This window comes from Tachysurus fulvidraco, chromosome 22 (genome assembly GCF_022655615.1).
Source record: "Tachysurus fulvidraco isolate hzauxx_2018 chromosome 22, HZAU_PFXX_2.0, whole genome shotgun sequence".
Taxonomy (NCBI): Eukaryota; Metazoa; Chordata; class Actinopteri; order Siluriformes; family Bagridae; genus Tachysurus; species Tachysurus fulvidraco.
Window position 1 is genome coordinate 8,608,574 of NC_062539.1, and position 27,636 is coordinate 8,636,209.

At 38.7% G+C, this 27,636-nt stretch overlaps 1 protein-coding gene across 4 annotated transcripts in view; it reads left to right on the forward strand.

Annotated features, from left to right (window-relative positions):
• Positions 1-1,379: 1,379 nt before the first annotated feature.
• The window catches only part of LOC113640647 (ephrin type-B receptor 1-B), a 315,649-nt gene continuing 289,392 nt past the window's right edge, over positions 1,380-27,636 (forward strand). For all 4 annotated transcript variants that reach the window (XM_027143223.2, XM_027143225.2, XM_027143227.2 and 1 more), the window contains exon 1: positions 1,380-1,699. In XM_027143223.2, coding sequence (XP_026999024.1) covers positions 1,612-1,699 — 88 coding nt within the window. In that variant the 5' untranslated portion in view covers positions 1,380-1,611. The remainder of the gene's footprint in view (positions 1,700-27,636) is intronic.

The following is a 27,636-nucleotide window of genomic DNA, read 5'->3' on the forward strand; positions in this document are numbered from 1 at the left end:
AGATAATATGCTAGGCCACGGATCCAGCATGCACACACAATTAGTGGAGCAGGTCTGTCTGGGGCTCACCGGAGATGGGGGGTTGTGCGGAGGGAGTGTGCACGTCGGCGCATGCGCAATTTAAACACACGCACACTGCGCCCAGGATCGCTCAAGCTCATTTCTATCACAATTAATAAGCTGCAGGATTAATGAAGAGAGCGCCAATTAACGCCGATACATTTCTGAATGTCTTATGAAAACCTGCACAGTTCCCTAATCACAAAATATCACAGATTTTTTTTAACGTTTGACGTTTTACTGTCGCTCTTTCTGTCGTGATTCGTGTCTGAGACGAACAAGATTACGTGCACATGCGGATGAAGCCTAATTGTACAATATGACACCAGATATGAGTAATTACTAAACATTTTCTTTGACTTTTACAGACATACCAGAGTTTTGATCGGAGTAGATTTTATATATGGACTTCTTCATTCTAACATGAATAGCAATAGCAAAATGTAGTGTCCTTAGCGTGCAGTTTAGATGCAACCACAACAATTTCTGGTGTTATAGTACAGTATAAGTTATTATTTAATGTGTTGTTAAGTAAACAACAAATTAACAAATGGAATTTAAAAGGCCACAAAGTTTTCTAAGTGCCAGATATGAACATAATAGATTGCAAAGTAAACAAACGCAAATTAGACTATCAGTATGATCACTTTTACTGCTACCAATACTGTGCAGCCACTATTACTACTATTAGTAGTACTATTGTTACTACTACTATTACTACTTCTATTACTACTACTACTACTACTACTACTACTACTACTAATATTACTACTTCTATTACTACTACTACTATTACTACTACTACTACTACTAATAATAATAATAGTGAACTCTTAGTGAATAATAGTGAACATGTTTGTTTGTGTTCCTCTCAGACAGAAACAACACAAACAAACAAACAATTGGATAGCCTGTGTTACCCAGAGGTGGGAACGTATATAATAATAATAATAATAATAATAATAATAATAATAATAATAATAATAATAATAAGTTCACCAATTATGTGCCTCATTAGTAATTTACATTGATGTACACATCACGGCCGCATGTCGGCGCTGTTCCCTTTCTAACTTGTTCGCTGTGGCTCTGAAACGCTGCCGCGGAGAAAAGTTTTGGCTTTTGAATAACAAGGCATGAGGGAGGGAAAGCGCGTGTGCGATTGGTCAGCCACTTTCAGTCTTCGATCAGCTATTGGTCTTGTTGGTTTAAAGGGTAGAAAAGTGGGCGTGGTCCGCAGGGTCCCCGCGCGCTCGGGCGCTCAGCAAGCCGTGCCACCGAGGCCACCTGTCCCCCCCTCACTCTCTCTCTCTCTCTCTCTCTCTCTCTCTCTCTCTCTCTCTCTCTCTCTCTCTCTCTCTCTCTCTCTCTCTCTCTCACACACACACACACACACACAAACGCGCACACACCCCCTCGCGCGCTCCGGCTTACTACGGCTGGCGATGTGACGCGCCACGTTCGCCTTGTGGAATAGCGGAGTATCCAGCGCGTGCAGAAGCGGAGGAGAGCGGCTTTGCTTTTTTATTTTTTATTTCTCCACGGAAAGGGATGAAGCGACAGAGGAGGACGCCGTTGACCATGACTGTGGATTTTTTCACGTTTTTGTGCGCCATCGCGGCTGTTTCAGGGATGGAAGGTAAATGACATCGGCTGTGATTCACGCAGGATAAACAGAAATCTGCGTCTCGAGCTCAGTAGTGACGGGATGCCGCGCGCTCCAAACTTTAACTTCTGCGCTGCTTTATAGCCGTCATCGGGAAACTTTTGTGTGGATGCGCGCGAGCCTGCACTCATGCGTAAAGTCCGGTTAGGGCTGAAATCCGCTCATCTGCTCTGCTCTGTTCTGTTCTGCTCTGTTCTGCACACCGACTAGACGTGTTATGCGTTATGGGGAATTTGCACACACACGAAACGTGCGCACAATGAATAACATTTGTTTTTTTTTGTTTTTTGTTTTCCCCAATAGCCTGCGTTTAGTGTGACTTTTTACCTTACAAAGTGTGCCCCTTAATGTCAGGTTCGTTAATTGCATAATTGGATGCGATGCTTGAACTTGATCATTAGTCTGTATGGATCTAAACTCTTAATATTAAAGATAGGAATCAAAGTTCAAACATTGATATCCTAGCCATTTTTTCCCCGCAGTTTAAATCCTTTGAGGAAATTGTTGAGGTTAGAACCTGTAATAGATTTGATATCCAGCACCACGTTTTGCACATTTCTCTCAGGGTTGTGTGTCCAGTTCTTGTCCAGTGACTAAGAGCTCTGTGGAAAAAAAAAGATTGAAAAAAAAAGAAAAGAATGAATCTCTCTCCTTGTGTTGCGTTGACAGATGGTGCACTGATGGCAGAAGATGAACCGAAAAAGCGCAGAGAAAAAAAAAATACACAGACTCTCGCACATGCTTTCTCTTTCTCTCTCTTCTCCTATCTATCTATCTATCTATCTATCTATCTATCTATCTATCTATCTATCTATCTATCTATCTATCTATCTATCTATCTATCTATCTATCTATCTGGAAATCTAGGAGAATACTTTGCTTTTGACTTTAGAACCCCTTTGATATCTAGAACTGTTCCTCATCCAAAGAATCTTTCCCAATCCCTCAAACATTCTTTCTATTTCTCTGTCCGTCTTTTACTCTCGCGTCCCTCTGTACGTTAAAACACATCCGTAGTCTTCACCCAAGTTCACATTCACTACGTCCTGAAGGTTAATGCGCTATGATTTCCGATAGCGGTCAGCGGCAAGTCGATGGGAGTGCTTATCTCTTCACTTTTCCTGTTCTTATCTAGAACAAACCTGTCTAAGCCGACGTGAGACTAATGACACACGTTTCGGTGCACAGCAGCAGTCCTCTTCTCTGAACCTTACACCCTTTTTTTAAGTCTATTTTTGCTCACAAGGCAGAGTATACATGAAAGTGAGAGTAGAGTCACAGAGATATGGAAAGTTTAAGGCTTTCTAAATGATAATGGCTCCTAAAAGTGATGTGGATCGTTTAGAGGGCTGTGCTGTGGCTAACCACAGCAGATGGGCCAGACATGATGGGCAGGAAAATGTGGAAAGGGCGCATGCAGTCATCCCATTCTGGTGGCTAATTGAAAGGGAATTGGCCTTTGGCTGGGTAAGTCGTGTGATCTACAGTCTGTTGCGATGAAGTGCATGGCTTTGTTTGAGCCCCGGCTTTGCTCTCTGTGTCCCAGTGATCGGATTACTTGCCCTTAATCGCCAAATCATCCCAGCAATCACAAACAATGTGTCAAAGATCTGCAAGGGGAGACGTAGAGGGAGGAGGAGTGGGGGGGGTGAGGGTGAGGGTAGACTATGAAAAACAGAAGGGAAGAGAGATTTCTGCGTGAGACCATCTGGGGTAACGAGAGCTCACTTAGATCACTCCTCCCCTCACTTGAAAGCGGACAGACAAAGTGCCCTCAGAATAGATCTGGCTATCTAAAATGGCGGCCATTAATGCCACGCATGAATTATGAATGCGTTCATTTGGCATTGCTTTTGTGTAAGGTGTGCCATGAATAATTTACTGAAGATGAGGTATTAATAGCTAGAGTTATTCGTTTATGCTGGTCCAAATATCTAACTTCAGGGTACAGGGCATAGTCAAGGCTCGAGGTTTTTGTGCAGTGATTGTTCAGACTTCTGAGCTTTAAAGCAGACGAGGGTTACAGGCTCGAAAGCAGATATGACACAAAATCTTGACACAAGAAATTTTGTAAGGAAATGGCACATAAATTTGTGCACATAAATTTATAGAAAGCACCTCCTGGATCTGCTGAGCAGTTAGTGGCTGAGCGCTTCGGTTATGGGAACCATTATGGTCAGGGATTTAAAGTCATAACCTTCCAATCTCAAGTGCCAGTGAGTCACTACAGATTAAATAATGAATTGGGTGAAACACAAATGTAGTCTGACTGCTAATATTGTCCCCCACCTTAACTCAGACCATGTGCCTCATGTGATTTTGCAGTCGTGAGAAACGTTTCAATGTTCTTTTTCTCATTAAAAGATAAAGTGGAATTCTCTCTCTCTCTGTATCTCTCTGTCTCTCTGTCTCTCTGTCTCTCTCTCTCTCTCTCTCTCTCTCTCTCTCTCTCTCTCTGTCTCTCTCTCTGTCTGTCTCTCTCTCTCTCTGTCTCTCTCTCTCTCTCTCTCTCTCTCTCTCTCTCTCTCTCTCTCTCTCTCTCTCTCTCTCTGTTAAACATGGTGGAGTTCTGTTGTTTTTATATAGCAATTTCGCAAATAAAATGCATTTCTATAAATTTTTTATATCACATTTTGTCTCAATTTAGACCATATCAATTTACACCAACTGGCTATTCATGCAGGGGCACACTGGCTTACATGTTAGCACATTTGCCTCTGACTTGTGTATGTGGAGTTCCATATGCTTTGTCAACTGATTGGCATCTCAAAATGTCCCATAGTGTGTATGCATGTGTGTATGCATGTGTGTGTGTGTGTGTGTGTGTGTGATTGTGTCCGGCTATGCGTTGGCACCCCATCCCGCACAATGTGCCTAGAGTCCCCTGGGATCTACTCCAGGTTCCCTGCAACCCTGTATAGGAACAGAAACAGATTAGCTATGTTTTCTTTTGCTTGTGAGGTGAAAGCTGCTTTTTTTCTAAGAGCATGAACTCTTTACCTTGCGTCAATATTTTTACATTTTGCACCCTTAGTCCTTCCAGTGGTTTAGCTGATCAGCCTTATTATGTATATTAATATTTCTTTGGTCACGAGTTGAGTCAAGCACATAACGTGACATGCTCACTGGTGGCCAGCTTTCTGTCAGTGTCAGAATATTTGTATTAAAATCTCGGAGCTACAGCTACAAAAGTGATAGTGATAGTTTATCCCGTGTCACCTAGATGAGGACAGGTTCTTATTTGAGCTCGGTTTCCCCTCAAGATTTTTTCCTCTTGTCGCTTCAGGGAGTTTTTCATTGCCAATGTCGCCTCTGGCTTCCTCATTAGGGCTACGTTTAAGTTTCAAATTTCTATCGTCATTTCTGGACAGCTGCTTTGTGACAGGACTCAACTCATGACTCAAGACTCAAGACTCAAGAAGTTTTTATTGTCATTTTAAGCATATATACAGTAGCTGATGCAGTACATCGTGAAGTGAAACCTTTCTCCAGGACCAGGGTGCTACAGTATAACAACACAGAGCTACGGACTTAAAGTAAGTCCTGAGCACATAAAGTGTGTCGTGTGTAATCTAGTCCAGCAGTGTGAAACAAAGGAGAGAAAAACAGACAAAACAAAACACTACAGGACAAATACACAAAATACAAAATAGTACCGACCTGTGTGCGTCCGTTGTGCCAAAATAGAGGATAGTAAACAAAGAAGGTTCTAGCAAACATATATACACTTATTTAATAACAGCAGTGGATGTGATATTGAAATGTGGTTTGAAATGTGAGTGAACTGAAATAATTATTAATGCAGTATGCAAATTAAAATTCAATTCAATTCAATGACAAAATGGAAAAAATAATCTTTCTTAAGCTCACCTCAAACTTTTACTGTACCTCGTTTTTGTTTGTGTGAAGACTTTTTCTGCACGGACATTTTCTTTCTATTTATTCGTAGACATTCTGGGCAATACTGCGATTTCACTTGTGATCATGCTAACTCGGTTTAGCTAATATGATTATCATACTGTAGATACTACATTGGATAAAAGTGAGTGAGGCAGCGCACAAATTTGGTTGTCTTTAAACATGCGGTTTTCCAAATGTTTTGCAAAGCTTAAACAAATGTCTGAAAAAAGTCGTTAAGAAAAACCAAAACCGCGTGTTTCTATGAGCTGCTTTTATATACGAAGGCTGTTCATTTGATGTGGTTGAATTTTACTTCTAGGAACGAAAGAAAAGTAAAATGACTTATGATGCTAATATGAAGCTTATCATACAGTACAGTATGCTCACAATTTATTGGATTTTTTTTTCAATATCAATGGGCTAGCATTGATAGCTAACTCTTTTTTACCAGAGGCCACAAATGTCATGTCATGCTCAGAAGTGGTGTTTACTATCTCCTAGGAAAGTAGAAACTCTTTTGTAGTTTTTAAAAAGTTACAAGAAAAAAATAATGAAGCAAAAACGGTAATTGTTGAAACCCTTTTCTGCTAATGAATAAGGGGCTTTTTACACCTGGTCACTTCATGCATTTTCCGATAGCTATCCGATCGTAAGAAGACCAGGTGTAAATGCCCTTCGAAACGGTTTCGAGACGGATATAAATCCGATCGCTCAAACCACTTCAGGAGGTGGTCTGGGACGCATTTCAGATGAAACTGGACAGGTGTAAATGCATGTGGTTGTTCAAGCCACATACATCAGTGCTATACTCCTCCCAAACGGAAGTACGTCACTCGCAGGTGACTCGCAAGTCGTGCATCGTGCCAGAAACGGAAATGAGGTAAAATATATTTGCATTTTGGCGCGAGAGTAGAAAGATCGGATTGATATCCGATTCGCCAAGACGCATTTATGTGGCCTAATGTAAATGGAACAGTTTTAACAAATCAGATAGCTATCGGATCAGAGAAAACACATGAAGTGACCAGGTGTAAAAAGGCCCTAAGGTTATCCAAGCAGAGCGGAAAAACCTCCCACACTGACAGCCAACGGTGTCCTGACTCGTTTTATATCAGACTACTCGTGATTTTTTTTTAACGTTTGATAAGTTAACAGCAGTTTACCAGTTAAAAGGATTCAAGAAATCAGTGTAAGGTTTTATGTTTGGCATCAGATTTAACATAAAACAATCAGTAAATTTTCCCACTTAGACTTATTAAGCACTATTAATTTTTTTTTCAAGCAAAGAAAGATTCATTTAAAAAAAGATTCACTATTAAAAAAGATTCACTATTAAAAAAGATCCACTTAAAACAAAAAGATTCAGTTACAAACATAACAATTACTTCTAACTGGTCTGAGATCTTAGATCTTAATCCTACTCGTCTTCCAGGTGAACGTACAGTATGCAGTATGCTTTCCTGTATACTGTGAAGAGCATGAAAAGAAGGTGTGAGTACAAATTTATCACCAAACAACAGGAACAAATACAATGTGATCCACAAGCAGCCAAGCCATTTCTGCGTTTTAGTCGACGCCCATCTGTCCGTGTTTGAGCTTGTATAAAAGACAAAAGCGCTTTTCTGTTCCCTGTGCTGCAAAAGGACATTATAATGGGCATCCTTATTAAAGCTGCATATGTCCTCCTGGATCTGCTGTGTAGTTTTCTTTAAAGGGTAAACGACACACAGACACACACTGATGCACAGTCATACACACTGACACACAGGCATCATGGTTGCTCTGATGTGTGTGTGTGTGTGTGTGTGTGTGTGTGTGGGGGTGTGTGTGTGTGTGTGTGTGTGTGTGTGTGTGTGTTTTGTTGTTCACTATACTTAACTTTTTGTTTTTAGTCTAAAGCCAAAAACAGACACTTGATAGGGAATGAATTGATTCGTGTGTGTGTGTGTGTGTGTGTGTGTGTGTGTGTGTGTGTGTGTGTGTGCGCACTTGCGCTGGCATGTTTGTGACCGTTGGTACATCCTTTCATTCTAATCCATGTCTCTCAGCTAAGTGAGCAGGCCAATGCAGGCGTAATTGGTGTAAGGGCAATCAGAAACGAGAGTGCTGTGTGTGTGTGTGTGTGTGTGTGTGTGTGTGTATGGTGGAAGAGGAGGTAATTGCTGCTGCTGTTGTGAATAATGATCTACAGATGCCCAACTCACTCTTTCTTTTTCTCTTTTTTCTGTTAATGGCATGCAAATCTATCTAATCCTCTCTCGCAGTGCCCAGCCCAAGGAGATTTATGGGGTCTCTCTCTCTCTCTCTCTCTCTCTCTCTCTCTCTCTCTCTCTCTCTCTCTCTCTCTCTCTCTCTCTCTCTCCTCTCTATGTAGGGGCATGAACAAATCGCTGCCTTCTCATGTTCCCATTATTTGTTTGTTTAGTGCCAGAGGCTGTTGTAATGCTTTATAATCAAATACGTTACATTGGTCTAACTGTGTCAACTTGAGACCCTTACCCTTACACACACACACACACACACACACACACACACACACACACACACACACACACGCGCGCGCAAACACATTGTAAAATCTGCAGGATGTGCTGGTTTTGATCTGAAGGCCACATCTGGGAGTTGCGGTGCAGGAAGAATCTCTCCTTAGAGATCTTCTCTCTCAAGACACATGTTTGAAAACAGCCAGATGGCATCTTGGGGTGTGTGTGTGTGTGTGTGTGTGTGTGTGTGTGTGTGTGTGTTTTGATGATTCAAAGATGACTGTTGGCGTTTTGAGTTTCACTGGTTTCTGTGACCTCACTGTATTACTGGGTTTCTGCTCAGGTCCCAGTGCGCTTTGTGTTTTTCAGGTCAAGTAGATAATAAGGAAAGCTAATTTCAGCAAATCTTACCATTTTTGTAGTGTAGTTGTGTGTGTGTGCAATGGTGATGTGTTATTAAGGTAGGATTTCCAAACACACACACACACACACACACACACACACACACACACACACACACACACACACACACACACACACACACACACACACACACACACACACACACACACACACAAATTGAGTGCAAAGGTAAACAGTTCAGTTCAATGTCTCTTTGTACAATCCAGAGCTCTACTGTGGCACGTCTCTAAAAATGCCACTTCATCACGTGACCTGCTTGGCTTCAGCGTTAAAGCATGTGTATAAATACTATTTAAACATGCTGTTTAAGGTATGTGTGTGTGAAACGGCGGTATAGCCTTGAGGGGGGACACGCCGACGGAGTATTCGTCAGCAGAAACTGGAGCCTTCTAGGATTTTTCCCTTGGGACTCACTGAAGCAGAAAACATCGATTCCACCATATGCTTTAGGGTCTTGATGCGCCTTACTGCAGGAGTGTCCTATCCTCCCCTCCCAGGCTGGGGCTAATCGAGCTCAAGTCTCACTGATGTTTGGACTCTTGTCTAAAGCTTTATTGCTCCCTGTGTCGTTTTCTAAAGGTGTTTGATTAAAACTCCAAGCAGCAGCAGCAGCAGTAGCAGCCGTGGTGGCAGACCGCTTTCCTACCTGCCCCGAGCTCGAAGAATAATTGCCTATTTCTTGCTCAGTCTCTCCTCTCGTGAAAATAGATTGGGTTGTGCAGTTTACTCTTCCTGATCCCTCTCTATCTCTATCTTTCTCTCTCTCTTTCCTGCTTTATTGCCATTTGCAGTAACAGCGCTGAAAGGTGAAACTACTTAACATGAGTGTAGCGGCAACCTATAACCGCTGAGAGGCGAAGTAGCAGGAAGAAGCATTGCTGACGCGTTCCACTTGTTCCTCGATCACATTTATTGAATGCACGACATACATGTTGTACAGACTAACGAAAACACTAACTCATAAACAAAAAAGCATACAATGATGCAAAACACTAACGACACAATTGTTGACTAATTATGTTGAAGTCTATATGAAAGCCACATTAAAATACATCCATAGTGCACTTACAATGATAAAGGCTGTAGATGTAGGACCTGAAAGAAAACATTATTCTCTCTCTCTCTCTCTCTCTCTCTCTCTCTCTCTCTCTCTCTCTCTCTCTCTCTCTCTCTCTCTCTCTCTCTCTATCATTGTATGTGTGCTGACAGAAAATTTCTATCTATCTATCTATCTATCTATCTATCTATCTATCTATCTATCTATCTATCTATCTATCTATCTATCTAAAATAGAAATACAAACATTTCGTTTGAAATTCTGTGCACTGTGTGTCTTTCCATTTTCCACCCATCTCTCTGGCTCTGTGCACTTTGTATCTATCTGTCTGTTTATCTGTCCATCTATCTGGATTTATTTGGTGTGTATTTGAAAGAGCCTGTGAGATGAAGCTGGATCCGAGTAACTGGCGAGAATAAAGCGCTCCATTTATTTTCCTTTTAATGAGATTGGGTTGCAGCCTTTGTCTTAATGATTTCATTCCTTCTCCAGCTCCTGGCTAGACTGCGGGACTCGGGGAGACGGCAGGGGTTTCTGGCTGACAGAGTTCGAGTCCTGCTCTGAGCTCAGCAGGGGGAGAGTCTACTTCCAAAAACATGTTAGCTAAAATTTCTTCCCAGAGCATATAGCTAGTCAAACGAAGCTAATAAAAAAGTGCAACGAACGCAAAACCATCATCACAAATATGGCATCATTGTCAAAAGTCCCACACAGTTACATCCTGCTTTTGTCTACATGCATTTGGTTTAGGCTCCGCCCACACGGCACAAGAGTCCACACGCGCCCTATACATATATTTTTACTCCTCTGTTCACAAAAAGAAGTCCAAACATCACTGAAAAACATTTGCATGCGCATACCAGCTCTGTTGCTGGTGACAAAAAGAAGTCATGAATCTTTATTCCGGCGATTCACTCATGAGAAACATTAATAGAACGCGTATGGAAAGGCAGAGATGCAAACAATAAATGGCATGAATGGCAAATGTTTCAAATGTTGTGTTCAGCCACAGTACACTCTGACTGATAATTGTTATACTAGCTATTCTGTTCCATTGTCTTTCCAAATCTGTGTGTATGGCATTCAACAAACATGTGAAGAAGATCCACAAGTCACATCATCAGATTAACTTCACCGTTTCACCATTATCTAGCATGTCCATAGCACATGACATCTGGAATCAGCAAACTTTGAAAATGTCATAAAACCGAACAGTTTTGTAATGTAAACAGGACGGTATCTTTTAGAGACACAAAACAAAACAGCAAAAACAACAGGTTTCATATACAAACATATATAAACATATGGCCAGGGCCTTAGGCAAAGCGCACTTTACATGACTGTCCAAATCCCAAAATTGCCGTGCTCCTTACAGAACACATTCTTTCTTGTAATCCGCTATCTTGTCAAAAGTGCTGCAAACACTATAGGATTAAGATGAGAACCAAGTACACAATTGTAAGAACTTTCACCCAGAGGGATTCCACACAAATAGATCCTTATACACCATGAATCCTGTGAAAAAAAGAGGACAATGTAGACTTTTTGAGAAACACTTGGCCTGTTCAATGTCATTGAAGTAATGCAGGGAGGAAAACAAATAATTTCTTAGTGTGAACTAAAATAAATCCCTTATGCAAAAAGCTGTCCAGGTTACAAATTTCAAAAGAATATGCATGAATTTAATATGGATGTTTCTTTTTTTTTTCTTCTTTATGCTGCTGCTCTGAAAGATTAGACTCTTATGCTCAGATACTTTGAAGTCATTAATTAATCTTCATAGGACCCAGTGTATGAAGGTAGCCTGATTACACTTTACTCGCTCGATATTTTGATATTCGGATTACAGTCTTTGGCCTGTTGTGTCTCAATAAGACATGAAACACACCAAAGTGGAAAAAAGTGAATGTTAAATATGTGGAGAAGAAAGTGTTTTGTTGTACTAGGCAATTGCTTGAGGCCATGTTTGCGTGTTTCTACGGATTTCTGTGTATTTCTGTCCAGCCTTCCTGCGGTGTTTTGTAATTGTTTTTACTGTTGTGTTCACAGGGAGACTAAACAATACAAAAACCACAAGAAACAACCAAACAAATAAATATACAAAAGCAACAAAACACAAAACAAACAAACAAAAAAAGAACAGCAATAAAACCAAAGAACAACCATAGACAATAAAAACAACAAAAATAAACAACCAAACACAAAACAAAAAAAACAACAACAAAAAAAACCAAGCATAAAACAAACAAAACAAAAAAAAGACAAAAACCCCTAAAACAACACAAAAAAACAACAAACAAATACAAAAAAAGAACAACCTTACACAAAAACTGCAAAAAAACAAACAAACACAAAACAAAAGAAAAAACAACAACAATTACAACAGGAATGCTTCTTAGAGGATACGATCAGCTTAGGTCTATTTATTTCTGTTTGTTTTTAAATGTATTTATTTGCTTGTTTGATCATTTGAATATTTATATTATGCCAGAGATGTCTAACACTAGCCTAAGTTACATAAAAAAAGAAAGAAAGAAAAAAAGACTTCACCTAATGACCGCTTTCCATATTTTTCCTCCCTTTTCAGACAACCTGATTTGTAATCAGTTAATGTGACCGGATTATTAATATTTTACGGGTAAAAGCACCCCGTATGCTTGCTTTATTTTCCGAACTGCCAGCTCTGTAAGATGTAAGTGGAGTCAATGAGGCCGTCGGTGTGCATGTGTGCGTGCTAGAAATGAATCAGGGAACAGAAGGGGCTTTGCCTCCTCCTCCTCCTCCTCCTTTCGCTCTTATTAGATCTGAGTTATGGGCCGTTTGCCTGCGGACGCTGGCGACGTTCACACATACCTCCCTTCCTTTATTACCATAAATATAATCTCTTAGTTAATGGGGAATTAAATCCGTAGGTAGCAAAGGACTGTAGTGTAGTGTGTAGAAATCTAGGTCTGTGCGTGTGTGTGTCTATATACGATTGTGAGTGTCTGTTTTCTATCAGGGATGACAGCCTCTCTCTGAAAAACAAGTGTGTGTAGGTAAGGGGGGGTTGTGAGGTAATTAAGTATTGATTTTAGAGAAGGCAGGGTAATAGGAAACGGCCAGCTCAGCCCTAATTACGGCCAGTTGCCATATCGGACCTGCTTACACTCAGAAGGATGATGTGTAATAGGATGGAGAGGGACTGCAGTGGCATGGCTCATTATGTCACCTTAACTATCACCTCTTTCTTCTACTGTCACATTGCTGCATACATTTCCACTACATGCATCCTAGTAATCTGATACGAATCTACTCAATCGGAATGGAAATAAGCCTCATGTAAATATTTTAAAATTGGGATAAAAAGTCTCTGAGATTGTCAATAGAGGTTGGATTATTATCGGATTATTAAACTGGACGGAAATGTAGGAAACAATACAATGCCACACTGTGTCATATTCATTACCTTTCATTTCCTCTGCTATGAATAATAACATTATAAGATTGAGAGTGTATTCAGATCGGATGTGTGATGAGCTTCATGTAAATACAGTACCTACGCAATCCAGTGAAATTAAATAAAAAGAACTTTACGATCAGATCATTTTCACAAACTTTCCTCTTTTTTTCCATTGTAAAATATTTTAAATATTAGTGACTTACAAAAAATGTCAAAAATTTTCAAAATTTGTGATGCAAAGAAGGTGATTTTCTTTTTTCACAGAACGCTAGTTGATTTTGTGCAATCGCAAGTACATGATTTTTTTCTTGTAAAGACACATATGTAATTACTTTCTATGACAGCTGTGCTCACTTTTAAATAAATCAAAAAAAAAAAAAAATTCAGCTGCTCTGAATGTCGCAGTTTGCTTGACTTTGCTTTGATTCCTATAAATGCAAAATCCTGTAGCAAACTGACTGAACTAGCTTCATACCTATACTGGAAAGCAGTGAACTGTCAATCCAAATTGTAATTTATTTATCCTATTAAATGGGATAACTTTACCATATCAACATTTGAATCAGACCACTTACCGGAAACAAAGTTGATTTAATGTAAAACACTGTAAAACATTTTTTAAACAATATTGAAGTAGAAGGGTGATATTTTTTGATAGACTTGAATAGAAAAACCTTCCTAACTTCAATGATGTGCTCAACAAACAACAAGAAACAACTAAACAAACAAATATACTAAAACATCAAAAATACAAAAAAACAAACAAACACATAACAAGCAAAAAAATCAAACAATCAAACAAAAAAAACAACCATAAAAACAAAAAATACAACCATACACAAAACAATAAAATCATCAACAACAACAACAAAAAAACAACTAAACACAAAACACAACAAAACAAAACAAAAGCATGAACTCGGACCTAAGAGAAAAAAAAGGCTTCACCTAATGATCGCTTTCCATTCCCAAGATTTTGAACAATATTCAGGTAGAAAAGTGATATTTTTTGATAGACTTGAATACAAAAAAATCAAAACAAAATCGACATCATGACATCACAAGGTGACATTCTACAGTATGTAAATTAGAGAAAGCAATAAATGCAAATGATTGGCTGGAATGATTTCACAGACATTTCTGCATTTGGTTTTCTGCATTTCTTCATTTCTCTAAACACAATGTTAACTTTTCTTGTACCAATGAATGCGCTGAATTTCTTTGTCATGTCAAACTCCACACTAGTGTTTTATGGTTCATATGAAAGGAGTTTTATAAGTATTTCTGTTGTTACCGAGCCTACTAGGGGCAATATATTCATAGAAATGCTCCAAAACAACAAAAACAGGTTTCTACCTTAAAAGTAAATGTTGATATCAAATCTGTTTCTGCTCTCTGAGATGCTCCAAGTGCTCCAAGGCGTTATCTTCAACCACTAAAATACTGTGTAAGGTTATCCAGAGGGAAAAAAAAATCTCACACTGAAAAAACCAACACGGTCCTTTCATATAGTCATTTTATATCTGACTTGCTATAAAATAATTCTTTTGTTTATTTTGACATACTGAAAATATCCTACAGTATGTGTCGATTTCAAGTCTGCTTATTGTAACTAAATGACAGTGTAAAACAGGTTAAATGCAAATATTTCTCTGATCCAGCCTCCTTACTCCCCTCCTTTCGCATTAAAACATTTCCAGATACATTAATGAAGGTGAAGAATGGAATGATATCCGTCATGACATTTCATGATAGACTCAAGGGCACCTCATTCGTGGTATTGCTGGCCGGAGACTCGAATCCACAACCTTAGGGTTAGGAGTCAAACTCTCTAACCATTAGGTCACGACTTCCCCTATTCTGAGACATTCTGATAATGTATACTGATATTCATCCTGATGTTATCTGAATCACAGACTCGTTCAACTTGTTTGGAAAATAATTACATTAACCATTTCGTGGCCTTACCAAAATGGGATACGAAGCACCGTATCAAAGCGGCTTGAAGATAAATTGACTCAAATTAAGGAACGTGTGAATGAAAGCTGATGGTCTCTGAGGGAAGCTTACAGAGAAACACTAACCCTGTTCAGCGTCATTAAAATAATGTTTAGATTATGCATCCAGACGATTTTCTGAACCATTAATCTTGTTTGCTTTTGCTCTTGAGGAAAGCTCCTGCATCTCTCCAATAACAACTGTGTGCAGTTTCTTTCTATTTTTTTTCCCGTAAACCCACACACCCACACATTATTTATTTTTTTTTACACAAAGTCAGTAAGACATTTTGAGCACACATTTTCTTGCCTGTAATTGCCAGGCAGTAGTACTACAGGTACCAATAATACTCAGGGTGCCTGGGTCTTGTAACAGGCTCTTTGCCAGGCCACACTTTTTACGAGAGAGGTCTCTCATCATCTCTAAAGGGTTTGTATTTCATGCCTGCTGGCAGGACTGAGTGTATCTGGACTCAAATCTGCTGCATTTTATAATAGGCTCAGCCATGCCAGCTTGGCCTTGCTGCCCAGTCCCTGGGTATCTATAACACATGTTACGATTCGGCAGCCAGATAGAAACTACCGTCATCAAAAATTGCAAAATTGCATCCCGCCTATTTTACAGGACCATTTTTTCAGCAGACGTTTATTTTATTTATTTGCTGCATTGAAAAAATAGGTGTGTTAATATTTCCCCTAATTTGTACTTGTACTCTAAAAAGCATTTGTAAATAAAAGAATACTTGAATTGTACTGTATATGTGACAATTACACTTGGTATTATAAGTGTATAATTGTGTTAAACAGTATTACTAAATTACTGCCATATTAGAGGTTCATTTGTAATTATAGTTCAGACCTACAGTTTAACAGATATATCTGTTATACACCGATCAGGCATAACATTATGACCACTGACAGCTGAAGTGAATAACACTGAGAAATGGAATAAGCAGGAGAAACGGGCAAGCGTAAGGATTTGAGCGAGTATGATGATGGCCAAATTGTGATGGCTAGAGGATGGGGTCAGAGCATCTCCAAATCTGTAGCTATTGTGGGGTGTTCCCAGTCTGCAGTGGTCAGTAACTATCAAAAGTGGTCCAAGGAAGGAACAGTGGTTAACTGGCAACAGGGTCATGAGCGGCCAAGGCTCATTGATGCATGTGGGGAGCGAAGGCTTGCCCGCTCGGTCCGATACAATAGACGAGACACTGTAGCTCAAATTGCTGATGTTGGTTCTGATGGAAAGGTGTCAGAATACACAGTGCAGTGCAATTTGTTGCATATCTGCAGACCAGTCAGGGTCCCAATGCTAACCCCTGTTCACTCCCAAAAGCACTAAGAATAGGCATGTGAGAATCAGGACTAGGTTATGGACGATGGAAGAAAGTGGCCTGGTCTTATGAATCAATAATGAATGAATTTCTTTTACATCATGGTGGATGGCCGGGTACATGTCCGTTGCTCACCTGGGGAACACGTGGCTCCAGGATGCATTATGTGAAGAAGGCAGGCCGGCGGAGACAGTGTGATGCTTTGGGCAATGTTCTGCTGGGAAACCTTGGGGTTTGTGTGGATGTTATTTGAGATGTACCATGTACCTAAGCATTGTTGCAGACCATATATACCCTTTCATGGAAACAGTATTCCCTGATGGCTGTGGACTCTTTCAGCAGGATAATGCACCATACCACAAAGTATATAACATATATCATATGGTTCACAAATGGTTTGAGGAGCACAACAACAAGTTTGAGGTGTTGACTTGGCCTCAAATTCCCCAGATCTTAATAAAATCTGTTGGATGTGCTGAACAAACAAGTCCAATCCATGGAGGCTTCACCTCGCAACTTATAGAACTTAAAGGATCTGCTGCTAACATCTTTAGCAGGGCTGTTTTGGCAGGAAAAGTGGGACCAAAACAATATTAGGAGGGTGGCCATAATGTTATGCCCGATTGGTGTTCACATGGATTGTTCACATGGATTCACCGTATGCAGATTCCCATGAAGTTGATGTGGTTTTTCAATAATGTCTAAATTATCACCTATAAACACAAGCCTAGTTAAACCTTTGCAAATCACATCATATAATACATAGTTATAGAATGGAAAAGATTTATAATCACACTTTCTAGTGTCACCTAGATAAGGATGAGTCTGTATCCTCTCAAGGTTTCTTTCTCATGCCATCTCAGGGAGTTTTTCCTTGCCAATGTTGCCTCTGGCCCGTTCATTAGGGATCAACTTAAAATGTATTATTTATATCTTGAATATATATTTCTGTAAAGCTAATTTGTAATAATCATTTACTGTTAAGAGCGCTATACAAATAAACCTGATTTGAATATAAGCATTAAAAAAAAGGACTGAAAGAAGCGTATTGTGCATTTTTCTTTGTTGTCAACTGCAATGCAATGATATACAGTACAAATGAGAAGTATAGAGTGACAGTGTCAGACAGTGCTGGGGTTTCAGTTGCTTAATAATACTGATCGTCTGAGAGCTGAGACGATGTAAGAAAGACATGTCAATCATGTGGAACAGGTTAAAGCGGTTTGCAAAGAGGAACGAAGGAATGAAGGAATGAATGAATGAACGAAGAAATGAATGAAAGGCATATTCATTCCATTCATTCATTGGATTGAATATTACTTATTTCATTTCTTGCGGAATAAGTAACCTTAGTTTGGATACAAAGCTACAAATAACGCAATCTGTACAAAAAGGCCATTGAAAGAAAAAAATATATATCTCAGTCTTTGTGCTCTGTGTATATAAGATAATTTCCTAGATACAAAACTTGATTATATGCCATTAAACATTCTGCTACAGCAAGTTTTTTCTCCTTATTTGTGTGTGTGTGTTTTTTTTTTTTTTTTGTTTGTGTTTGCATGATAATGCCTAAAAGGAAAATCAGTGGGAAATTCTCTGTTAAAATGAGCCAAAATAAATAAATCAATAAGCAGACACAAGCTTATTACGCATTCTGTATATAAAAGATTTTTCCTATCAATGCTCTCTAAATCCACAGGCCTTACCATTGTCTGATGTCTGAAAGCCGTTTGTGGCCCGCTGTGTGTTTTAGTGCACAGACGGAAAGCTGTTTCGTCTTGTTTGGACCCCTGAGAGCACAGAGGCGAGAGTGTGTGTATACATAAACTTTGTTCAGGTGAGCGCGTTTATGCTATTGTGTCTGGCTCATCTGAATAAGAAAGTGAGTGTGAGACACAGCGTTTAGAAATGAGTCAGAGACAGAGGGATGGTGGGAGCGAGATGGGGAAAAATAAAAGAATAAAAAAAGACAAGCTGTAAGTGCAGCGGAGATGAAAAAAAGAAAAATAAAGGTACCGAAGAAAAATATTTTATAATAGACATTCGACCTTGCTGGGACCTTGAAAATGGATCAGTTTACAAATCGTATCAGTTTATCTGCTTGGTTATTTCTAATTCCATTTATTTCTATAGCGCATATAACAATTCATATCAAAACAGCTTTACATAAGTGTAGAAACAGAATAAACATTTTAAAGTTTAATGTTTAAAATTAAGTTACTATATATCTAACATCTATCCATAATGAGAAAGCCGGAGGCGACGGAGGCAAGGAAAAACTCCCTGAGATGATATGAGGAAGAAACCTTGAGAGGAACCAGACTCAGAAGGGAATCCATCCTCATTCGGGTGACACTGAACAGTAAAAAATATAAATGTAGAAAGTAAAAATATATTTTCTTGCTTGTTATTGCCAGGTAGTAGTACTACAGGTACCAGTAGTACCAGTTGGTTACATTAATCGTTAATCCTACAAACATTCAAGTGCTTTTTGGTTTTATTTTTCAATTTTATTTTTATTTTATTTTACATTTAAATTCCAATTTGGACTATTTTTTAGTCATAAAAAATGATTTCCCTGACTAAAATTTGAATTTGAATTTATCAGACTAAAGGAAATGTAGGGATGGACGGACAAACCTCCACCGACTAATTCCTCCACCAAATAATGCCTTCACCTAGTATAGTATCATAGATTCATGCTGTGAGGAAAATACGAAGAGAAAAATAAAGGACAGGGATAAACAGAAAGAGTTTCTTGTTCAAAACATTGAACCTGAGGCTGTTGAACTCCTTTGAGAAGTCTGCATCTGTGTTGTAACAACTACACAAGAATTCTTTGTATGCTAAAGTCAGCTGGACACCCCCCCCCCACACACACACACACACAGATCATTACCATTTTCATTTAAATTAAGTTTTTTCTATATTTTTCATTCTATTAATGACACTCTGTTGATTGTGCTTTATAGGATCATGGCTTCCTTCTGAATCACTGGACACTCAGAATCTCAATGAATCTCTTCAAACTTATACTATATATTTTTCCCTTCCTTGCTCCTCACTTGCTTTCTCTTTCTCCTGTAAAATGGACTCTGTCATCGATCAGCAGTGTGAGATTATGAACTTCCTGTGCTGCTGTGGTAAACACGCTAGTCAGTGGTGTGAGTGCAGAGAACACAAACAAACAACAAACACTAGGCATCATATTTACTTTAAAAGGAATTAATTTTAAAGGAAATTAGCAAAAGTTCTGCAAAGTGCAAATCATCTCTCCTATTGTATAATAGTTCTATATAATCAGATGAGAGAGATTCAGTCTGCTATAAACAAGCCAGAGGTGGAGAGGTTTTACCTCAGGTGCCCTGGACAAGCAGCGATCATGTCAATGTTTTTATTTATTAATTTATTTATCTACTTCCTGACAGACAAATATGTATAAAATGAATATGAGAGAAAAATAGAACATCCTTTGTTGCCTTAATACAGTATTTTCATGTGACATGTAGATCTTGATGAACCTTGAAGCTGTAATTATACAATAATACAGATCTGGATGATGAACACTTTTGTTTATTGAAATGTTTTTAACCACTACTAAAAAGTCCTTGCACAAAGCTGTCATATATACAGTACATACCGCAAGATTCCTGCTATACAGTAAGTAACAGTCACTTAACAGTTTTCTCAGAAGCCTAACCTGAAAATTGTACCTGTTTTGTTGTGGCCATGTTCAGCATTGAATTTCTTTGTCATGTCCCACTACTACGGTCTGGTCATTATTATTTTTTCTTTCCACAAAGATGAATATACCTTCGAAGTATTTGATATAAAACTTATTTCAATTCATTAACTTGAAAACCACTAAAGATCTGTAGTAGGTAATCTCAACAGAGAAAAAAAATCTCAAACTGAAAGCCAACGGTGTTTTGACTCATATTACACCAGACATGTTGCAATAAATAAATTCATTTGTTTATACTGATTGAAAATGTCAGATAAGCCGATTTCTGGAATGTCGGTGTACTGATAATAATGGCACGGTATTTGCATTTGCTTAGAAAAGAGAAATTATTATTATTATTATTATTATTATTATTATTATTATTATTATTAGTAGTAGTAGTAGTAGTAGTAGTAGTAGTAGTAGTAGTAGAAGTATTGTTAATATTGTACAGAACTAGAAAACTAGCTATCCATATGTTATTACATTATGCTAGCTACTTTTGTATAGCTAGTACTTTTCGAACAAGTTCACTTGAATTACATGTATTGGAAATTTGCAGTTATATTGAATCCCAGCTAGCCTGGAACATATCTTAGAAGTTATGCTCATAACTAAACAAACTTCTGTGCTACAGTGATGCAATGGGATTTTTTTTCTAGTCATCATTAAAATTTTTAGCATTTTATGCCTATAGTGGCTCTATGCCAGGTCTCTAGCTTTACATCACTGCAGTCATTGACTGGCCTACTGGCTTTTAACCCAGATCCAAGCACGATGATTCATCTTCGACTCCAAAAGCACCTGTTTTTACCCCCCTCTCAGTCACGGTAGGAGATCCGTAGTGTAAAGGATGAGGTTTGGAAATAGCATGCCCTAGTTTCTGTCTTGCTTTAATGTGTAAATTAAGCACTCCAGGTGAAGAATATTATAACGTCGCAGTACGTTCACACGTATTTGAATTCAAGGCAATGTTTTTGCTCGACAGGATTGTCGTTCCTGTAGTTTTCTTTGAGGAGACGATTTCATGCCGACCAATATAGACTTGTAGTGATCTGAGGTGAACGCACTGTGCTTTTTATTTCCTTTCATGTTTCTTCTGTAACTTTAGTATCTGTTTCAGCTTCAAATGCAACTAAAAACTGTGTTGTTTGTCAGATCCGCAAGGCAGCATTCCTTGTAGACTACACCTAGACCTAGAGTAAAATAAGCCTTGGCATTTTTAGTCTGTGGTGGTGAAAACATTCCTTCTATACCAGTTACTTGATGAGATTCTCGGAAATATTTCTCAGATCCTGATGACTGAGTGTTATAGATACCCCCGACCTGATACTGGTTCAGTGCTGTAAGTCTGGGAAGTTTAATAAATTTGTCCGTCAGCCACCAAAGAGACCCCTGCTGGCACATGCGTGCCTCTGTATCACATATGTAATATGTAATATCCTGCTGTCTGTCAAACACAGTGCCGGTGTTCAGTGGAGTCAGATGAACACAGGGAAGCAAGCAGATCTGTCTCGGTAAGAGGAACCAGACAAAGGTCTTTGGTTCAAATTATATTTTGTCAGCTGCTGTGATGCCTTTATAATAAATTCATCCTGCTGTGCTACCTGCTGTGCTGACTTGCCGATGGATCCAGTCCTATAATGACTTCAACTATATAATATAGAAGCTATATATTTGACCATAAGATGTGGATTTATACATTGTTTTTTTTTACAGGGATTCCACTCAAAATAAATCAGCCTAATGTGTATCATGCGTGTTTGTTATCAATTAGTATTATCGTGTATGATCTGTTAAACAGACGTCTTGGCCTTTATTGGTGCTGAGTTTCATTTCATTAGACTTCACGTAATCTAGACTCATTAGCAGCATGAAATTCTTATTGAAGATAACGATTTCGCTATATGATACAGTGCACTGTTTAGTCCCAAAAATAAAATAAATTAGTTTAGACATTTGATGGTAATTTAAGTCCAAATTTACTATAAATTAGAAAGCTTTATTTGTCACATGTTCACTACAGCAAGGTGAAATTATTTCTTCATATACAGTATGATTATCAGGAAGCTGGGGTCAGAGCACAGGGTCAACCATGATATAGCACCACTGGAATAGAGAGGGCTAAGGGCCTGGTTCCGGGGCCATGAAGTGGTAGCCTGAACCCACAACCTTTTAATCAATAACCCAGAACCTTAAGCATTGCACAACCACTGTTACAATATATATATTCTACAATATATATATATATGTTCTATGAAAGTTTTATTATACTTTAATGCACGATCACTAAGTTCGCTGTCTAGCTTATTAATAACATAAATTAGATAAAATATATGAAAAAATACTTGAGCACATGACCTCATATCCGGTGGCTGCCCACCTTCACGCTGGTCTTCAAAGAATTTTTCGCACGATATGGAAAAAAATTCTAGTTTTACTTTTATCTTAATGGGTTTGAAGATATTAACTAACAAAAAACTCCAATTACTGTTGAAAATGCAATAACAAATAAAGTCTGCAGCTGGACCTTAGTCATTCTTTTTATGTCATTTTTTTTTTTTCCATAATTTTTTACTACATTTTGGCACAATGTCACACAACACTGTAGTTAGATTTTTACAGGCTAATATATTTCACAGTAATTTGAAAGGCTACCACTTTATACACACATTTTCTTTACGATCTAATTGCTACTGATCTTCATGGTTGCAGTATAGTACTTTTATAGTCATTTGTTTTACAGTGAATTTGAATGGTCCTTCAGTATGTGCGGTATTGTAAGCATTTGAAAGTGTTTGTAGTTGTACTGCCTGTGCTTTTGAAGGTGACATATTGTTAACGTTCTCTGTACTGTCATATTCATGTGGAAAATTAGTAATTTTATCCCAGTACTCACTTTTTAATGGACTGAAATAGATTTGCCTGAGTGCTCAGCACTAGGCATTTTTCACAGTAGTTTGAAACACAAGAGCCAGTTGACCTTGACTCAGTCCCGGTTGTTCCAAAAGGCACTCACTGCTAAAGCCTTCGTGTAGGATGTAAAGTTTTTTAATACAGGTCCTTTAACAAGTTTTATAATAGCAGCTATTCAGAGAGCACTACTTATCTTCAGTAGGCTAATCGTCAGCTGACATTGACCATAAACACTGTTTTCATTTTCATTCGAAAAGGTTCTCAGAATTTTTTTTAAAGCCACAGGGTTGTGCTCTATGAAGCCGAGCAACCAAAGCGAGAAAGCCAGAAAAGCGCGTCGACAGATGAGCAATCACTGGAGCACTAGCTAACATCGCTCATCCAGCAAAAGCTGATAACAGGATCTGTGCATGTGTGTTTTAATGGAGAATTTGATCCAGCACCTGGTGCAAAGACTACAAATTCAAATAAAAAAGATACAGGGCCACATGAGAGTTTTGCTTGTCCCTGCTTTTATTAAACCACAGTATGTATGAGAAGTATGAGAAGACCTGCATTAACATCAAGTGTGTGTGGGCATGGGGCATGTGTACTGTATGTGCGTGCGTGTGTGTGTTTTATAGCTTGACAGACACCACGAGAAGAGGAATAACTGAGAGTTTTAACCTTTAGCAGACATTTGTTTGATTGAGGTTAAGCATTAATTAGCAGCATTGATAATTATATCAATGGAAGGACTGTAAGACAAACCTATACGTGTGTGTGTGTGGGGGGGGAGGTGTCTGTGTGTGTAAAGGTTTGTTTTCTGTTCTTTTGCCTTGCTTGACATACCAGAGTGGCTTGTGAAAAGCCCTGAAGCAATGCAGCCCTGTTTGATCGCAGCCAGACATAGTGGTAGATGATGTGCTTGTATAGATGAGATGCTGGAAGAAGTTTGTCAACCGTTCATGCTTCTGAAACATCACTGGCCACAAACATGTTCTGACTGCTTCAGAGCTGGCTTGGCTTGCTTTTAGCAGTGAAGGAAGAAGAGCAGAGTTAATCAGAGTTTTAATGAATGCAATGAACCAGTGTTGAGCAACAAGAAAAAACGAATGATGTATATGAATCTTTCAGTAAGATAACAGGAATATTAAATGTTTGTTATTGATACAATCATTCAACTATAGTAACCAAACACATAGCCACATACAGAGAGAGAGAGAGAGAGAGAGAGAGAGAGAGAGAGAGAGAGAGAGAGAGAGAGAGAGAGAGAGAGAGAGAGAGCAGAAAAATTGGATTGTAAGACTCCCAAAGCACCTTCTGTAATTTCCAATAACACAAACTATAGAAATATGATCTGAAAACCTGTGGAGGCCTCTATCACTAGATCAGAGAGAAGGAAACTGCACTGATGCTCAATATGTCCCAGCACACAGATAAGAGACATTTAGAAAAGCACATAACGAAAAAAGTTTGGATAGTTATTGGAAATTACAGAATGTGTTTTAGGAGATTAAAAAAAAATAATAATAATCCATAAAATGCAAGTATTACAATATCTTATTAGATCCAAAATGACAAACTACAGTAATAAACAAACAAACAAACAAACAAACAAACAAACAAACAAACAAATAAATAAATCAGAAAGAAATTACACCTATAATAGCAGATATAATACTAGAAATATAATCTTTGTGTACTTTTAAGCAGAGTGTCCAATAACATTTGAATATAAAGAAATTCTTTCCAAAAAAAAACCCCAAAAAAACACAAATACACAATCGAAAACTCAAATAAGATCCTACAGGACAAACTGACATTTTGGTAGGAGCTTTTGTAAGGCAGGAGGATATACTTAGGTTCCACTTCCAGTTCAAAATAGAATAAAGATGCAGTTATAGATATTTGTAGCACTGAACATACTGTATAAAGATCCTGGCATTATATTACACCCCTACTGTATATGCAACTTCTAATCTAATATATAGATTCAGTGGTAGGGTTTCATGTTTGCAAGATGATCTATAATGAAAAAGCACAGATAATCTGAACTATTGTATAATTTTAACTGACCCAAGAGTAAGAATTCAATTCACTTTAATTAATACGAGTCCTGCTATTTCTTCTAACAACTATGGGGTCCTGTGTTGCCTATACACCCCTGTCTATAATATTGGCCTCTAATGGCTGAAGGAGACAGACTGCAATTAAATAAACCACTCGTCCATCTTTTTTGTTCCTGTCTGCGGAATGGAAAGGGAAAAAAAAAAAAATCAAGTCATCTGTAACTTAACCCACTCAGGAATGAGCAGATATTAACAAGGGGGGAAAAAAGCCCTGCTTGTGTAGGAATGTGGTTAATCAGGCCAGAGAATTTCATCAGCAGAGAAACGCCAATGGATTAACAGTCTGGAACAGGATCTATAGAAATATAATCTGAAAATCCTGTGGAGGCCTATATCACTAGATCAGAGAGAAAGAAAGTGCATTGACCCTCAATAAGTCTCAGCACACAGATAAGAGAGATTCAAGAGAACACAAAATCACAGGATGACAGAATTCGCTGAACTCCTCACTGGTCCATGCAGGCAAAAATGGGTTCCTGTGTGTGTGTGTTATGTGTCACTGTTTGTAGAGTGAATGCATTAATTATGTTAATCTCCCAATTCCACTCGACTGCCTGATGGTTTCCAGTTGGCAAGACAGCGTGTCATGTCCCACCAAACAGCAGGGTGTGGGTGTGGAAAAGAAAGAATTGGAGCACTGTGATTTTCAGTTTGCGTTGATTCCTCACTTTGTATGACCAACAGCATTTGTTCCCAGTCTTAGTCACCTCTTGCGTTGCACATTTTTCGTGTTTTCTAAAATGTAATACACCTGTTTATACAAAGCACAAATAAACATGTTGTGTCCAGATTGAGACTTGAGGTTGAGACGTCATTCTCACCATGTACTAACTATATATGCATAGACAATCCTTTTGATTCTATTTTGCTCTTTCACCTCCTCTCTGTGGGATCCTAATTATCCCCATGATCTGCTTGAACTTTCACCAAGCCCTATGACCTAACCCCTATTTCCCCTCACTATCTGTCAATCACCTTCACCATTTCCTGCCATTGCCTGTTCAACATTGAAACAGCTCCATCAGAGTAAGCCAGTCTCAGTCGTGGCTAATTAGCACATATCTAGCTGTGATTGGCACCGTGCCAGTGACCCGTCACCTCGACTCCACGGCTCTGTCGCTCAACATGGCCGATCGGGGGTGGAAGGGCGTTATGAAAGATTGGCTAAAGTTTAAGAGCCAGTCCTGAGTGATGTATCTGGGAACACTTTGAGCTAGTGGGTGGAGGATTGTTAGCAATGAAACGTGTTTAAACATCTGTGGGTGTATCTAACTATCACTGCACAAGTTCTTTACATTTTTCATTTATGACATTTATCAGATGCTCTTATTCAGTACAGCTTACATTTATTGCATGTTACACAACTGAGGGTTAAGGTTAAACTGAGGGCCTTGCTCAAGGGCCTATTAGTGGCAGCTGGGCTCTGCTAGGATTTGAACTCACAACTTTCCTATCAGAAGTCAAATGTTTTAACGGCTGAGCAAACACTGCCCTATTTTCTATATTCTTAATATAGCTGATGAGTTAATTATCATGCCCTCTTATGTTGATTGCAGTTTTATAGTCAAGTCACCTCCATACTATTTATAAGGCCAAGTTACCAAATTTATGATTGGTCGATTAAAAACTAATCCTGTTGCTGTTGGAATGTTGAAATTTAACCGTCTACATTTCTAGTCAAATTTCAACAGTATTTTTATCTTAAATGGCAAAGGCAGATCTATTACACTTGCTGAGTTTCAGGGAATAAAAAGCAGGACGTTTGCAGTAATCAACTCTCAATTGATGATGACACTTTTATTGTCTACATATACAGTATTTGGCAGACACCCACATCCCAAGGAACACATATTTAATACAACTGAGAGATAAGGGCAATTGAGAGTGGCAGCTTGGTGGACCTGGGACTCAAAATCATTTTGATTAGTAGAACAACACCATAACCACAAGACTACCACATCACCACAGCCCAGCCAATTGTATTGTGTGAGGTCATCATCAGTAAATACATATACATATATTATGCTTCATGCACAGATATAAAACATCCCCAGCGCTCGCATGCTACTTTCTCTTCAGAGCATGGCTCTGCCCCCTTTTCCTCTTGTTGAAGCAATTAAGACTCACATTTGAACTGAACGAATGACGTGCCATGTCTTTTCATTTTCATACAGTTTGAACATATCGCTCACTAATTAATTCCTTCACCACATGTCCCATTTATTTTGTACAGAATCAGTGCTGCTCTCGTTCAGACTCAACACCAAGAAAGAGGTGTATTCGTTCAAAAGGTCCAACCAATGCCATGCTCAATTAACAACACACACTCTAATGCAGTCTTTAAAAAAAGCAGGAAGAAACTGCCAAAGCAGTCATGAGCGGGACTTAACCGAGCGAATCAGATGCAGTACGTGGAACTGAATGAGAATGATTCATTCAGAGACACTGATTTGCTCATGAACAAATCATCACTATTTTACAAGTATATTTCCAGCCCTTCAAGTCTCTCATTCAGAGTTTTTC